This window comes from Artibeus jamaicensis, unplaced genomic scaffold, assembly GCF_021234435.1.
Source record: "Artibeus jamaicensis isolate MK-2021 breed Jamaican fruit bat unplaced genomic scaffold, CSHL_Jam_final scaffold_369, whole genome shotgun sequence".
In the NCBI taxonomy this organism is placed as follows: Eukaryota; Metazoa; Chordata; class Mammalia; order Chiroptera; family Phyllostomidae; genus Artibeus; species Artibeus jamaicensis.
Genome location: NW_026522042.1, coordinates 624,353 through 639,215, shown reverse-complemented (window position 1 = coordinate 639,215; position 14,863 = coordinate 624,353). Strand labels below are relative to the sequence as shown.

At 44.2% G+C, this 14,863-nt stretch overlaps 1 protein-coding gene across 4 annotated transcripts in view; it reads left to right on the top strand.

The window, feature by feature from the left end:
* The window catches only part of GPBP1 (GC-rich promoter binding protein 1), a 58,674-nt gene that overhangs the window by 32,801 nt on the left and 11,010 nt on the right, over positions 1-14,863 (top strand). For 3 of the 4 annotated variants that reach the window (XM_053657237.1, XM_037132687.2, XM_037132692.2), the window contains 5 exons: positions 5,237-5,360; positions 5,491-5,717; positions 8,157-8,223; positions 9,223-9,282; positions 14,375-14,559. In XM_053657237.1, coding sequence (XP_053513212.1) covers positions 5,237-5,360; positions 5,491-5,717; positions 8,157-8,223; positions 9,223-9,282; positions 14,375-14,559 — 663 coding nt within the window. The remainder of the gene's footprint in view (positions 1-5,236; positions 5,361-5,490; positions 5,718-8,156; positions 8,224-9,222; positions 9,283-14,374; positions 14,560-14,863) is intronic. The other variant, XM_037132701.2, reaches the window with a different exon arrangement.

Below are 14,863 nucleotides of genomic sequence, written 5' to 3'. Positions count from 1 at the left end.
TCTCTGTTGTTCCTTTTGGGTTGCTTTTTTCATACTGGTTTAGGAAGTATGTGCATATATACACATCCATGTGTATATGTGTGTCATTTTAATCTCTTCAAATAAAGCTACTTTTTTTTTCTTTTTTAGTTTTTTAGTCTTCCTGTATTTGGCTAGGTGTATTCAAGTACCTTACTGCTATTTCATAAACTTTCTTACGTCCTTGCTGCAGGCAGCTTGTTAGTACTGTGTGCAGCAACCTGAAGACGTAGTCTGTAATGTCTGGGATTTTTAACACGGACAGACATCTGTTCACAAACACTATCAGTTAATCCACCTTTTCAGTTCTGTTACTTGTATTTCTTATTCCTATTTTACTGTGTTGGCTGTGTGTCAGTGTGTGAGGGTCTAGGATTTTATTTTGTCATCTTGCAAACTTGTAAGCTGGCCTTGAGGGCTAGTGGAAGACTGGAGGCTCCTGGGTGAGAGACAGTGCTCCATCGCTCAAGGTGCAGCAGGCAGCACAGGCCTGCGCTGGCACTGGCCTTCCCATACCCAGAGTCTCAGGAGTTGTGTGGAGTGTCTGGGTGGGTGCTGCCCTTGCACTGAGTGGTGGATCCACCACTTTTGTCATCAGCCTGCTCTTGGCCCAGAGAAGGATATGACCTATTTCTTAATGCAGCTTGCTGCAAACTTAACCCTTAGAAGCGGGCCACACCAAAAGAGCAGTCCAGGCCTTGTGCTCTTGGCACACAGTAGTTAAGAACATTCTGATTGCGCATCCCAACAGTCTACTCATTAGCCCTGTGTGTTCTTGGCCAAACTTGTATTGTCACTTGACTGTACAACTCTGCCAGCCACTCTGATTAAGCTAATGGAGAGTAGAACTGAATTCATTTACTACATCTTGATAAATGGCATTTACATGATAAATCAAAAACCAAGCAGTAGGTTGAGTTTGTTCTCAACTGTAAATCAATTTCAGGGGGACCAGTAGATGGTTTTTTAGCCACTAGTGTATGATTTAAGGCCACCCTATTACTTGTTAACCTCTCAAGGGAGTTTAAACTGACCTGGATTTTGGTGTCATTACCTGTGATTGTAGAGGCGATAGATGGGCCAAAAAGCAGCTCTCATCCTCAGTAAAAGACATTCTGTGGCTGATTTACTTCCTCTACACAAACATGTCTCCTGACAGGGACACAGATCACTTTAGTTTGGGATGTGATGTTAAACTTGATTTGGGTCCCTATTATGTCATTTTGCTTAAGTGACATTCACAGTGTCACCATACATGGCATCACAGGTGGGACAGCAGCTCTCAACTTTTTGTCTCAGGGCACACACAAACTAGTTACTGAAATTCTGCAGCACACCAAAAAGTACATCTTTTGCCTATCTGACCAAAAATAGGTGTAGTTTTGATTCATTTAAGTACAATAGTTGTTGTGTTTCTATTGTTACTTTTTATTTGCCAGTCTGAGGGAAAAGAGGTCAGTGCCCCTGACTAGTCAGGTACGGTGTGTTTGACACTTCTTGTAGCACACCGGTTGAAAATTGCGACCGTTAAGACCATTTGGGTGTTAAGAGGACCGTGTGCATTTTTATCTGGAGGATGAAACACGGTGTGCAGGGTGGACTGTGTGTGTGTCCTTACATGGTCTGGAGTGGGTCTCTTCTTGGGCAGGTGCAGCACAGCAGCTAAGGGCCGTCAGAGCCACAGAAGTGGCTCTGGTCTCAGCCCGTGGGCGTGATGGCGGGTCAGTGGTGTCCAGCTGCTGTGGGAGGCAGGCAGCGGTGCTGGCTCTAGGGGCAGGGGGAGAGCATTCCCTGCTCTCCGTCTTGGTACCTGCTGGGATCACAGGCGCTCCCTCTACCACCACGAGATCTCTGTGTGTCCCGTTCCAGTAGCTCAGAGTTCACAGAGAAAGGACAGAACAGTCCCCAGATTTCTGATCCTGAGGAGTTGAATCTGGGAGAGCCAGGGCATTTTGACACAGTTTTCAGGGAGCCATGCCAGCCCTCACCTTGGTTCACGTGCAACGCTGCTGGGAAAGGCTTGGTGAGAAGGGGCCGGCACTCACGCGGATCCTCATGCCTGCAGATCCAGGACCACTCAGTCCCGGAGGGCAAACCTGGTGGCTAGGCCAGGGTATCTGAATTCCTTAGGTTCCTTTGTGCCAGGCCATCACCCTGACGGCTGGCATGGCCTGCATGTGTACTTAGAGGAAACACAGAAGCGTCATGTCCAGGTTATTAAGCAGGCCAGGATCTGGAGTGTCTACAGTAGGTCTAGGTAGTCTCGTGACTTGTCACTTCTCCTTCTGACTGCTGTTCAGGACGTGGTGGAGGAGATGGTCTCTGTGGCCAGGCTGGGTCATACTCTTGACCAGTGGCTCCCTTACTGAGGTGTGTGAGGGGCGAGGGCTGCTGACTTCCAGGGTGCTCTGCGCTGGTTTTTGAGGAGATGATTAGAATGCACCAGGTGCCAGTGGGTAGTAGGAAGCATGGAATGCTGGCCTGCTGTGGGGGCAGCCTTTTTGACCGAAGATGACTGCTGCTTGTCCGGAATGCCAAAAACACAACATGGGTTAATTTTGAGGATCACAATAGCATGACCAAAGTTAGCCAGTCAGACTGCTGCAGTGGGTGACACTGTAACTTGTAAAAGTCCCAACAAGATGAGGTGCCATTGATCTCTCCAAGAAGTGGTCAGAGGCTTGATGCAAGTCCCTAGTGTCAGTGCGGACCAGCTTCTGGCAGAAGTCACACGCCGACAGGCAGAGCCAGAAAAATGTAAAATATCTGGGCCTTGAGAATGTCACGTAAGGTGAGGGGTCCCTGCTCCCACTTTACCCCATTGCGCCTACTGACACTTACTTGGTCTTCAGAGTTGTGGCTGCTGCAGCCCAGAGGACACCGTCACCTTTTCGCTTGGTTGAGTCATCAGTGAACAAGGCCCAGACATTCAGGGGAACTGTGATGACTGGTGAGCTTTACTAAACCAGGGGCTGCGACAGGCATCAGGGAAGGCGTTAAGGTTTCTTACTCCAGAAGGTAGTTGCCACTTGTTCATGCAGGGCTGAGGTGTCCCTAGGGCTAGGTCAACTGTACCCTTGAGCTTACTACTTTTAGTTGAGTCCTGTGGGGCCCTTTTTTGGGTTAGTCCTTAGTTTCAGGTGTTTGCTTTTGATCAGAACTCAACAGTAGGGCAAGAGCCATATCCCCTTGACAGAAGGAGTGTACCTGGTGCCCATGTCAGGCAGGTGGCACTACGGGGCTGGGAGACAGACTCAGTCCTCCAGCAACCTCCACACCTTCAGCTCCCTCCCCATTGCCATGTTCTGGGAACCTGGAAGTGATAGGATGGCTACACCTATTCTTCTGCAACCCTAACCCTCAATGGGGGAGGGTCTTGAGCCTTTTCAGGACAAGCTTGTCACAGTAGCACCACCTGCACAGCACAGCAGTGCACTGAATGGGCCTAAAACCACCGGCATGATCACTTGAGTTTCCTTTGCCTCCTGCTGGATTTTTTTCTAGCTCTAGCACTCAGATCTAGTCTCAGATTGAGCCATTGGGGCACCAATTCCTGCTCTGGGGACAGGAACTACAGGACAGGAACTAAGGAGTTCAGTGTGTGCTGTTACAGCTGCAGTCTAAGCTTCCAGGTTCAGCTGGGACGGGTTGGAGTACAGGGTGGAGGGTAAGACTGCCTCTTTGGGAACTGATTGCATGACTTGGAGGCTTTTTGTTTCTCTCTCCAGGGCGCCTCAGCAGGCTGGTGCTGCCTTCTCTTCCTGTGCACCACCTGGTTCCAACAGTCTTTCAGGCTGGGGCCCTCCCTTGTCCCTTCGTGGCTTTGCCCCATGCTTCTGGGCACTGTGTTATTCATCGCTGGGCTCAGTACTCTTCCCATCATGGGAGTGGCCAGGACAGGGACTTGGACGCGTGTGTCCAGGAGAGCTGTGAAAGTGTCTCTCCTACACTTGACTCATTGGTTACAGTAACTGAGGTCAGTGTGGTGGGGCAGTTGCTCCAAGAAGCAGGGCTCTGCATTTGCTTTCTTCCAGTAGCCTCAGCAGCAGCTGAGCCCTAACGAACAGACTCTGAACATGTGCAGTCACAGCTGCAGCGCCTTTCGTCTGGGTCCCCTTGTTGCAGGGAAGCATCCCTTCTCCCACTTGCTAGGAGAGGACAACCACAGCACCCTTTTGGCACTGGTTTCAAATCTGCCACTTGGATGAGAACGGTTGCTGCAGGTCCTGGAGAGTCTTCTCATGTGCCCTGGTCTGGGCCAGGGGACCCTCAGCTTCCCTTTACACCGTTAGCTCTGTGAGCGTGATGTCCGCATCGCCACAACGCAGGTCTGCGGTGCAGGGTTTAGGTTTTTATCCTGTGTCCAGACTTAGTAGACTGGTCTGGTCCTGTTTCATGGGTGTTGGGAGACAACACGTGACAGTCAAGGACCTTGTCCTTCACGGCCTAGTACACAGCACGAAGCCTGAAGAAGCAGGGATCTGGCACCGAGAAGTCCCTTGGGGCAGCGTGAGCGGGGGAGGCCCAGTTGGGTGTATGTGGTGGGTCCCCCACAGGGAGGGGCTCTTTGTCCTGGAGGAAAGTGTTGCCTAATACAGCTCAGAAATGATCAGGGCTTTGAAAAAGTTGGAAGTTTTGATTGTGCTTTAATCACATTAATGGGTTAATATTGGGGAAAAACAGCAATTTTCATAAATAGTTTTTATTATACAGTTACTAGTATTTAAAAATAGTTTTTACACATCCTTTTGATAATTTTTTAAAACATTTGTTTTGGGGAAGGAGGAGTTTTGAAGTAAATTTAGAGAACTTAAGATAGAACTATAGCTTTATTCGCTGTAATATCTATTATCGTAGAAAACCTTGAGCTGTTTAATTCAAGCAGTGTGTGGTACAGATGATCACATTTTGTTACAAGAGAAACGCACTGTGCGTTGCCTTGTTTCCCTCACACCGGTCACCTCTGACGTTTCAGGCCGGTTGAGGCGGCGTGAGCCCTGTGCGGCCGCTGCCCTTGTTCTCCCCGGGTAGAGAGCGCGCACCCGCGGAGCCCAGCCTGCACGGGGCCAGGCAGCAGGCACACCGCGGACAACTGCAGAGTCTTCCTGACCGGTTCACGTTCTTGGGAATAAATGAAGCCAGAGAGTGTTAGTTTTTAAAGTTGGTTATGTTTAGGTTTTACATGTAGGTTTACCTATATGCTTGTAATGTGTTTCAGTCTTCGTTGAATTTCGAGAAGCATTCTGAGAACTTTTCATGGACAGAGAGTCGTTATGATGTGAATCGTCGACGACACAACTCTTCAGATGGCTTTGATTCTGGTATCGGACGTCCTAACGGAGGTAAAATTTGCTAAGGAATGATAGAATTTAAGGGTTTTTTTAATCCTCTTTAGGAATGTTTTGATTGTGATTCATTCTTTAGGCATAACTATCTACTTTGAATTTGTAATACTTTCTGTGATCAAAAAAGGTAACTTTGGAAGGAAAGAGAAAAACGGATGGCGGACACACGGAAGAAATGGAGCTGAAAACATAAATCACCGGGGGGGCTACCACGGCGGGGGCGGCTCCCGTTCTCGCAGCAGCGGTTTCCATCCTGGAAGGAGTCAAGGACTGCACGAGAACAGCGTCCCTGACAGCGACCCAGGGAGGAGAGAGGACAAGAGAGAGCGCAGGCAGTTCGAGGCGGAGGATTTTGTAAGTTCCTTGTGACTCGAGTCCAAGTGCTGTTTCCGCAGGTGCTGGGGCAGTGGGGGCAGCGGGAGGGTTTATCAGCCCAGCTCCTTCCCTGTGGGGGTCTCATTTGCCAAGCCTGCTTTTTTTTTAAGGCTTTTGTTCATCATTCTCCCTTCCCCTCACCCTCTCCTCTCCTCCTACTTACTCCTGAGTCTTCCTCACCATGTGGTCTTGATAAGTTTGTGTTGTTTTATTTCTTACAGAAATATAAACCATGTCTCTTAGAAATAATGCCCGGGTTATTTGCAAATGCATCATAGTATCTTTAAAAATCTGATAAACTTTTGGAAGGAATATTTTATCAGTACATTTTACTTAGATTGTCTCTCTTAACACTTGATTATTCATGTACACTCCTAAACTAATTCCAGGATAGCTCTCCTTTCTTTGAGCTATTGTCTCTGAGTTTTTTTGTGGTCAGGGAAGGCAAACTAATTGTTAGCCTAAGTCAGAAATAATTAGGAATGTCAGCTCCACTAATTAAACACAAAATTTTGTTAATATTTTTCCTTTGGGTAAATATCACCGTGTGGCTGGCTTTCTAAACACCACGTTTCTCAAGCTACATAAAAAGTGATTTAGTGTACATTCATTATGTAGTTCTTGTGATTCATTGCTGATAATCTGTTTGTGTACATGTTCATTCTTCATTCCGCATGTGTGTACATGGCTCTGAGTCTAGCTGTTCGTGACCTTCCCAAATACACAGGTGAGAAAGATAGGCCAGGTCCTTGCTCTTACTGAGTTTCTGTTCTGTTGAGGGCCTTCACACTACAGAAAGGAAAAATAATGACTGTTTTGCGGAGAATTTAGATAGGAAGTAACTGAGTGGCCACTGTGGTTTGGGAGGTCAGGAGAGGTGTCTCTGGGGAATGTCCTTTAATCTGGGATAGGAAGGTAAGTGCTGTGGTCGGACTGGGAGGAAGGGGGAGAGCTGTGGGGAGGCCCCAGAGGTGGGAGTGAGCTTGTCATGTTTAAGGGAAAGAACTTTAGTTTAACTTCAAATGCAGCCGGAAGCCTTTCAGGAGAGAAGTGAAGTCCGGGAGTTGATTCTCCTTTCTTTGAAGACCGTTCCAGTAGAAGTCAGGACTTGAGTGGCTTTTACCACTCAAGAGAGCAGGGAGACCAGTTAGGTGGTGGCTGTGGTCCAGGAGAAGCACGATGGCTTGGCTGGGCTGGTAGCCGGGCAGGTGAGGGTACGTGTCTCGTGTAGTTCGGTGGTGGATTGGTTGGAGGTTTGAAGTGAGAGAAAGAATTGGACAGATTGGTTTTAGGGCAGGGGACTGGTGAGGGAAAGAGAACAAAGATTATGTGTAGTCATCTATTAACCTTAGAATCACTGAGCTTTCCATTTCTGTAGTCCGTTTTTTTTACTTGCCTAGTTGGGACAAAATGGAAACCAGGAATGATAATGGTGTGCTCCTATAGTGCTGAGAGGGTTAAATGAGTAATACAAGTTAAAGTCACTTACAGAAATGCCAGGCACATAGCAGGCATTCACTGAAACCTAGTTGCTGCTGTTGCTGCTATTACGATTACTATTACGATTACGATTACGATGACGCTGCACCCCCACTTCCATGGGCATCAGCTATCACAGCCCTGGCACTGGAGCCCACCAGGCCTGTAGTCATGACACACCTTACAGTAGTGCGTTTGTGAAAAGACACGTGTGCTCTCCACCAGGGTCTCCTTGGTCCCCTTCAGTTTGTGTCAAGGAACCTGGCCCAGTGCGCATGCGTGCTCTTTGGGTGTTTGGTGGTGATGCCATGGAGTGCTTTTCATTCACTTTTGTGGTGATTAAAATACTTTTACTCGGATTCATTTTTATTCAGTACATGTTAGGCACCTTATGGCATGGCAGGCTGTATTGCTATGTGATATCAAAAAGATAGGATGTAATTACTGGAAATTTAGGATTTTAGAGGGTGAACGTATCTAAAGATTAGCTTTGGAGTTCACGTTCAGTGCTCAGCTCTGTTTCTTCTCAGTATCGTGAGCATCGCTTGTTTAAGTAAGAATTTACACTTTGCTTTGAGGATAAGTATGTCTTTAAGTAAAGCATCCAGTAATGAAAACAACAAGAATTGGGGGACAGTTTGATTTTTCTCTTCCCTGCCCTTGACCTTCTGCTGAGAAAGGATATTTCTCAGATTAATACAACTATGTTCTCTTTTGCTCATATGTTTTTCTGACATTTTCCTTGTTTTTCCTTACTAGGAGTGAGTACAGATAGTAACCATTTTCATGATTAGCAAACTAAGCCGAAACTTAGGTTTGTGTTTATAATTGGTCTTTAATTGCTGAGGGGGTGATGTCATTAGGTTTTTCACTATGACTTTGAGATTACTTTAAAGTTTATACATTTTTTGTACTATTTTGATTCCAATTTTCTTTCAGCCATCTTTAAATCCTGAGTATGAGAGAGAACCAAATCAGAATAAGTCTTTAGCTGCAGGTGTATGGGGTAAGTAACCATTTAATCTTTTGTCTGTCTTTGAGGGGCATAAAATGTTATTCGTAGGTTTCACCTCTGTGTTCTTACAATACATGGGCTAGAATTTAATTTCAATATGGTTTGATGTGCTAAGTTACAGAAAAGGTGGCACTTACCTTTCAAAACAAGATACTGGGGATAGAAGAAGAGTTTGAGTAGAAATAATTGATTTGCCCTTGTTTGTACCATTAAGTATACTCACATTTGAATTTAAAAAAAATGGGTGTAAGTTGATGTTAATGAATGGATGTCGTTTTGAGAACAGTTCATTAATCTAAAGAAAAGACTTAGTTTAAATTAATTTTTAGTTTTACAAAGTTGAGAATTTAACTGGGAAGATAAATACTAATTACAGTGTGACAAACTTAATTTTTTTACTTATGAAAATGGTTATACATAGAGAGTATTTAGATATAATCGTGTGAATTTGCCTCTGGAAGTAGTCTGTGCTTGTAATTATTTGCCTTTTTGATTGTCAAAGTTTAATGACAGTTTTTCTGACAGTAATTCCCTTTTCTGTTAAACTGCACTCAGTATAAATTAGCTTTTTAAAGATTTAAGTGAAGTTTAAAATAATGGAAAAATTCATAATGAGATTTGATACCTGAAAAATAAATTTGATTATTTGATACCAAATTCAGAAGTGATGTCTACTCACTTTGGAACTTGTACACACGTTCATCTCTGTTTTCCTGTTGAAAGTCAACAGCTTACCAAAACAGGATTGTGGTGACAGCGTAACGGTCCAGCAGTGAAGGCATTATTTTAAACTTTGCCACTTCCCATGCTGCTCTTTATTGTATATATGGGGTGGTGCTCTGGGCAGTTATTTTGTTTCTCTTTGATCGCCAGATTTATTTAAGGGTTTTTTCGAGGGTGGGGGTGGGGGTGGTCAGACACTTGTTAGAACCGTGTGAATGGCATTGTGTTTTCTGTATTGCAAATTAGTATTTCTGCCACTCTCCCCAGGCCTACACGCCCAGGCACACACATTCCCAACCAAAAAATCCTCCCCAGCTCCTCTCTTAGGTATGTCTCCTTATTATTCAGTTTTTCTGGGAACCGCTGATTGCATTAGAGTCTAGAATCACCTGGAAGGTGTTAAATAGCATCTCTAAGAGACTAGGAATAATTTGGATAATTTGACTAGAATGAAAGTAAATAAAAAGTCGAGAATGTCAGTGAACATTTGTCATATAAAACTTATATTGATCCTTGGTTAATGTAATAATTTTTAGAAATTATTTAAAGGCAAATGCATCTTTGACAAATATTGACAGTGCGGTATATTAATATGCAGATTTTTGGTTGTACTGTTTCAGGGTTGGTATAAGGATTTTGAGTATTAGTGGAAAAGATGTTTAAAAGGAAAATGTACTCATTACTGAGAAGTGTGTCTGCTTTAAGAAAAAAAGATGGTTCATTGTGGCATGGTTAATTGTTAAATTCCCAGTACTTCCCATAGGAATACAATGAAAGTTTCATTGTATCGCATTTCATTATTGCTTTCTCACTTCCCCTGCTGGGTTCCCAATATTGTCATACCCATTGCAACATTTAAAATAGCTATTATGTTCCTGAGGAAGACATGAGAGAAATTTAGGAAAGACTTCAGTAGAACTTTTCTAGTGCTGCCTTCTTCCAGGTAAGTAAAAATTTAATAATGAAAATGCAATAAGTATTAAACATAAAAATAGTTTGTCCCTGAAGCTGTCCCTTTATAGATCAAGAAGAGTCTAAACATAATATCCCAATTTAAAAAATAACCTTTTGGGAAAGTAATGCACTATTTAAAATGCAGTTACATAAATTTAATTCTGCTCAGAACTGGGTCAGATTTGTTAGGAGCACCTTCATGCAACTCATGTCTGTGACTGATGGAGCTCTGACCCTAACCAGGGTCACCGTGGTCAGGGCACAGAATTGACGCTGACTCGGTCGGTCTTACTTCCATGACTGTGACCGTTTGAAACAAGAATCCAGGGCACTTCAGTGTGTCTGTGAGAATTTATCATACTTCAGTTGTGTGATTTGTTTAGTGGATGAAAAAAGAGATAAAGCGACATGTGTTTATTATGTATTTGTCTGCAATTGGAGACATAATTAGTAACTGATTTTTTTGATTTCAGGAGTCCTGCTGGCTATTTTTGTGTCGACACGACATGTCAGCAATACCTTATTAAGCAGAGGCTAATGCGTAGTGCTTGAGATACTCAGTAATCAAAACTTCAGTCATTAACTTAAAGCTTCGTTTTGTTTCAGTTCAGCACCTATGTTAGTGTGTATTCTTTTATAACCTGAAGAACTTTTACAATTTTTGCTCATATTTCACATCACTACTTGAAAGCATCAGGGTTCCTTTTTAAGAGTTTTGTCTTTGAAATCAAAGCAAATTGGTGGCTACTTCTTAAAGATGGGTTGTTTTGTAGAGAATTCCAGCGATACTAGCCACAAGCATGCAGACCTGATTTAATTAAATGAGTTAGATCATGTCGAAACCCACTTTTTAAAAAAGGAACTATGTAAGTAGAATTAAGAGAACGGAATAATGTTTATCAAATTCCTTTGTAAACATTTTGTCGGTAAATTGTTTGTACTGAAATGATTCCATTTTCCTCTAATATCTTTCTTATGGAAACATTAAAATCATTGCATAAAGAAGAGAAAGGTAATGCAGCCGTGTTCACAGTTGAGGAGGGAGAGTGCGTGGGGTTTGATCAGACGGCGTGACATGGTGAACTCTGTGTGGTCAGAGTGGGGCACGTCGCACGTCCATCCTGTGCGTTTGTTCTGTTCCAGAGGGTTCTCCTCTAGCCTGTCCGTCACGTGAGTGAGAAATGCCAGCCCCTGCCACACACATAAAGTCTGTTAGTGAGACTCATTCAGTGACCCTCCGACTACTGTAAAAGAGGACAGATTTGTATGTACATTAAAAACTCAAAACCAGCCAAATTCAAACAGCATCAGTCTTAGATTATTTGTTAAAAACAGTGTTCACATAGGAGTTTGTTTTAATTGCTGTGATACAGAGTCTTTGAATGTGGTGTTTGTGTGTGGTGTCTTGTGTGCCTGAGTTCCTCCCCCATCAGTGTGGAACTTTCCTCCATTAGCATTCACTGTGCACTTGGCTGTATGCTTTGGTTTGCACTATAAAGTTGTCTTTTCTTGCGTTACGGTGATGAGGAAACTCAGTTCAAACCAGTGTCAGTGTGACAGTGGAGGGAGGGGTGGCCTGGCGTCACGGGGCTGTGCGCAGTTACAGGCCTTTGCCCTGACCATTCAGCACGGACTTGGTGTTTTCAGTTGGGAGTGGCAAACATTTTGAAGTGTCTGGCTAGCAGTGGTTGGGTTTCTGTCCTTCAGTAGTGCTGTGCTGTGCTGGAGCACCTTGGCTTTGGAGTTGGGTCTGGGGCCCAGCATGAGGTCTTTCACTTACTCACAGGTGGTTTTTTTAGCCTTTGGGAGCATTGTGCTCGGTCTCCCACGTGCGGGATGAGGAGGATCAGCGACCCGTGTAGAGAGAGCACCATCCACGCGTGTCTGCTGTGTAAAACCCTTGATCATGTTATAGGTGTTTAATCCTGTTGTTCAAATCTACTAAGCCAGGGAGCTTCTAGTAGATTTATGAAAAGGTCCCTCACCCCGAAAAAAAAAGAATTTTTACTGATGCATCAGAGAATAAAGTAGTAAGTAATTGAAATCGGAAAGAATTTTTACATGGCAGCTGTGTAGAGAGCTTAGTTAAAGAAAAGCAGAGAAATTGAGACCAGTTTACTTGGAATTACATGTGGCAGCATTTTAATTCTCTTCTTCCAAAGACTTGAGCTACTGCCCTTCCCCCTTTGACTTTGTACGGAAGGAATAAAACTAGTTGTAGTCTCAGGTATTGGGAAAGCAGGAATAACGGGATGATCGAGGGATGTTTAAAATCAGTGATTGGTGGATTACAGTAGCTTGTGAGGACAGGGGGAAGCAGTGATGTGAAAATCCAAAGTCATGTTTGCCTTCAGGTGTGTTGAACTTAGATTTGAATGAAAATACCTGCTTAGGAGCTTGAGGTAATCAGCACATGCAGTTTACCAAAGTGAGTAACTTTCAAATTCTAAGCTAAAGCATTTCATCAGTACATCGTTTTTTCCCTTTAAAAGAACAAATAATTTGGATCTTTTGCAAATAATTTGCAAAAACTTTATAGTTTCCAGTTGACAGAGTAAATGGAAAAGGTGTTGGAGACATTGGATACTGTTGGAATCTGATAGCCTCAACCTTACCTTGGAAGGTTTGTTTCAGGAGAGTTTGTAGGAACAGTGTGTGGTCAGATACACCAGTTCTTAAGTGACATAAGGTGGACACACATGATGCAACATCAGCTTCGGCTCTGAGTGCTGCTGCCACCCTTTCCATCACCTCTGTGTAGTCGTTGCTGTTACACACACTTCCATGGTCTTCGGTGGGCAGGTTCACGTAGGATATTCAGCACAGGCGTACACAGGGCAAAGTTAATCTTCATCGTCTTTATTTCCATTACAGTTTTTTTCATCTTTTGTAGTCCCGTGGGTCAATTTAAAATTCCCCAAAGAGTACACCTTTGAAGTGTAACTGGAAGCCTGTCATGGCAGATACAATACATGACTTCTCAGGACATTTTTTTTTCCTGATTTACTAAAGGAAATACTACAGTAACTTTGAGATGAGAACTATTTTCCATTTTATAGATGAGAGACTACCTAGTAAGATTGGAGCAAGTATAGAATTCTGTAAACCTGGAACAGAACCACAGGTTCCGAACTCTGTGCTCTAACGTTTGAGCACGGTGTGCTTCCGTGCGTCAGCGCTGTGTCTGCTGCCCTTCCTTCCCTGCCCCTCGCCCCTCCTCCAGGAGCCTTGCCTGTTGTTTACTTTGCTGTCTGTTCTTCTGTGACTGTGACTGGTCCCAGAGGCTTCCCTGTTGCTCTTTCCCTGCATCCAAGCTTCTTGGAGGAAACAGCCAGCATGTTCCTTACTCCTGGGTATCTAAGAGTCCAGTGGTAGGACAGGTAAACTTAGTAGTCCCTAGCCACATCGAGGCTTAAAAGGAACATCCCTGCTTGCTTGCTTATTTACTCCCCTCCTCTTTCGACTTCCCATTTTGATCATTGATAGTTTGTATATGAAAAAATACTATTTCTTTGCTTCCTGTACCTGTGGTCTTATGTGCGGGATTGTCTTTCTTCCGTCTGAAGTACATCATTTAGAATGTACTTTAATAAGGACCTTTGCTTCGTGATCGATTTTTAATTTTTGTCTGAAAAGGTTTTATTTTTGCCTCGTGGCGTTTCCCAGTCTTAGTCTACAGTCCCTCCTTAGTCGTTGGACTCCTTTGTGTGTGCTCTGAACGCCACAGACCTGGTGCTTTCAGAGCTTTCTGTTACAATAATCGTGAGCACGCTCACACGTGCCACTGAACTCTGCTAGTAGGTTTTCACACTTTAACACCTGCCACGGTCCTGAGGAAAGCTTCTAGTTAGTGACGGCCAGTCCTTGTGCTGACTCCTGAAGCTGGGGTGGGGTCGGTTGCCCTGCAGCTTACAGATGCCTTCAGCGTAGTTCGATGCTCAGTGAATACTGGAATGAGTGGATTGGTGGTGTGAGGATAGAACTCTGTCAGTTAGTTTTAACCGAAGTAGAAATAGAGGAACTGTGGTTCTCTGCTTATTAGTGACGACTTTATAAGTGAGATGAAAAAGAATGGAAAGAAACGAGGAGACTTCTCCTTTCAAAAGGGAAAAAAGGACTATATACTTTACATTCCTAGTGTTAAGAGCCATTAGGGTGAAAATTGCAATGAAAAAAGTCATTAAAATATGCTAGACTCTAGTTCACCTTGGTGTGGACATTGTGGGCCTTTGAAGGCCACTGTGCAGCTGCATTCGCCAGTAGTCACCGACACTGCGCAGTTCCTCTGTGGTCTATCCAGTGTGTCAGCCGGGCTTCCTAGGTGGGAGTGCAGCTCACGTTGCCCAGGAGGCGACAGTGGTTTTTAAATGTGACTGAGGTTTAGCGTGTGCTGTGCGTTTGGTGCTTTAATTCTGTGCTAAGCGGTAAACCATGTGTAACTCCTGCTCATGCTTTATTTATGCAGAGTATCCTCCGAACCCTAAATCTAGAGCTCCAAGGATGCTGGTCATTAAGAAAGGGAACGCAAAAGACTTCCAGCTCTCTGGGTTCCCAGGAGTCGGAAATCTTCCGTCACAGCCGGTTAAGAACGGGGCTGGTCCAAGTGTCTATAAAGGGCTAGTCCCGAAGCCTGCTGCTCCACCTTCAAAAGTAAGTCCTACGTTCTTAGAAGTGCACCAGTGGAGTCACTTCAGGAAAATATGGTTAGAAACTTGACACCAAATTGTGGGGGTATTTGGTGAGGTGCCAAGTTTGAGTGGAAAGAGGTGGTGTGTTATATGTCATTATTTCAGTGGTGTGTGTCCATGCATGTGTTCTTGCGTGTCCATGTATGTGCTCTCGGGTGTGCATGTATGTGTCCTCGTGTGTTCGTGTATGTGTTCTCGTGTGTGTCCATGTATGTGTTCTCGTTTTAGTAGGGAATGAAATCTGTAACGTTTCTGTTAACTGGAAC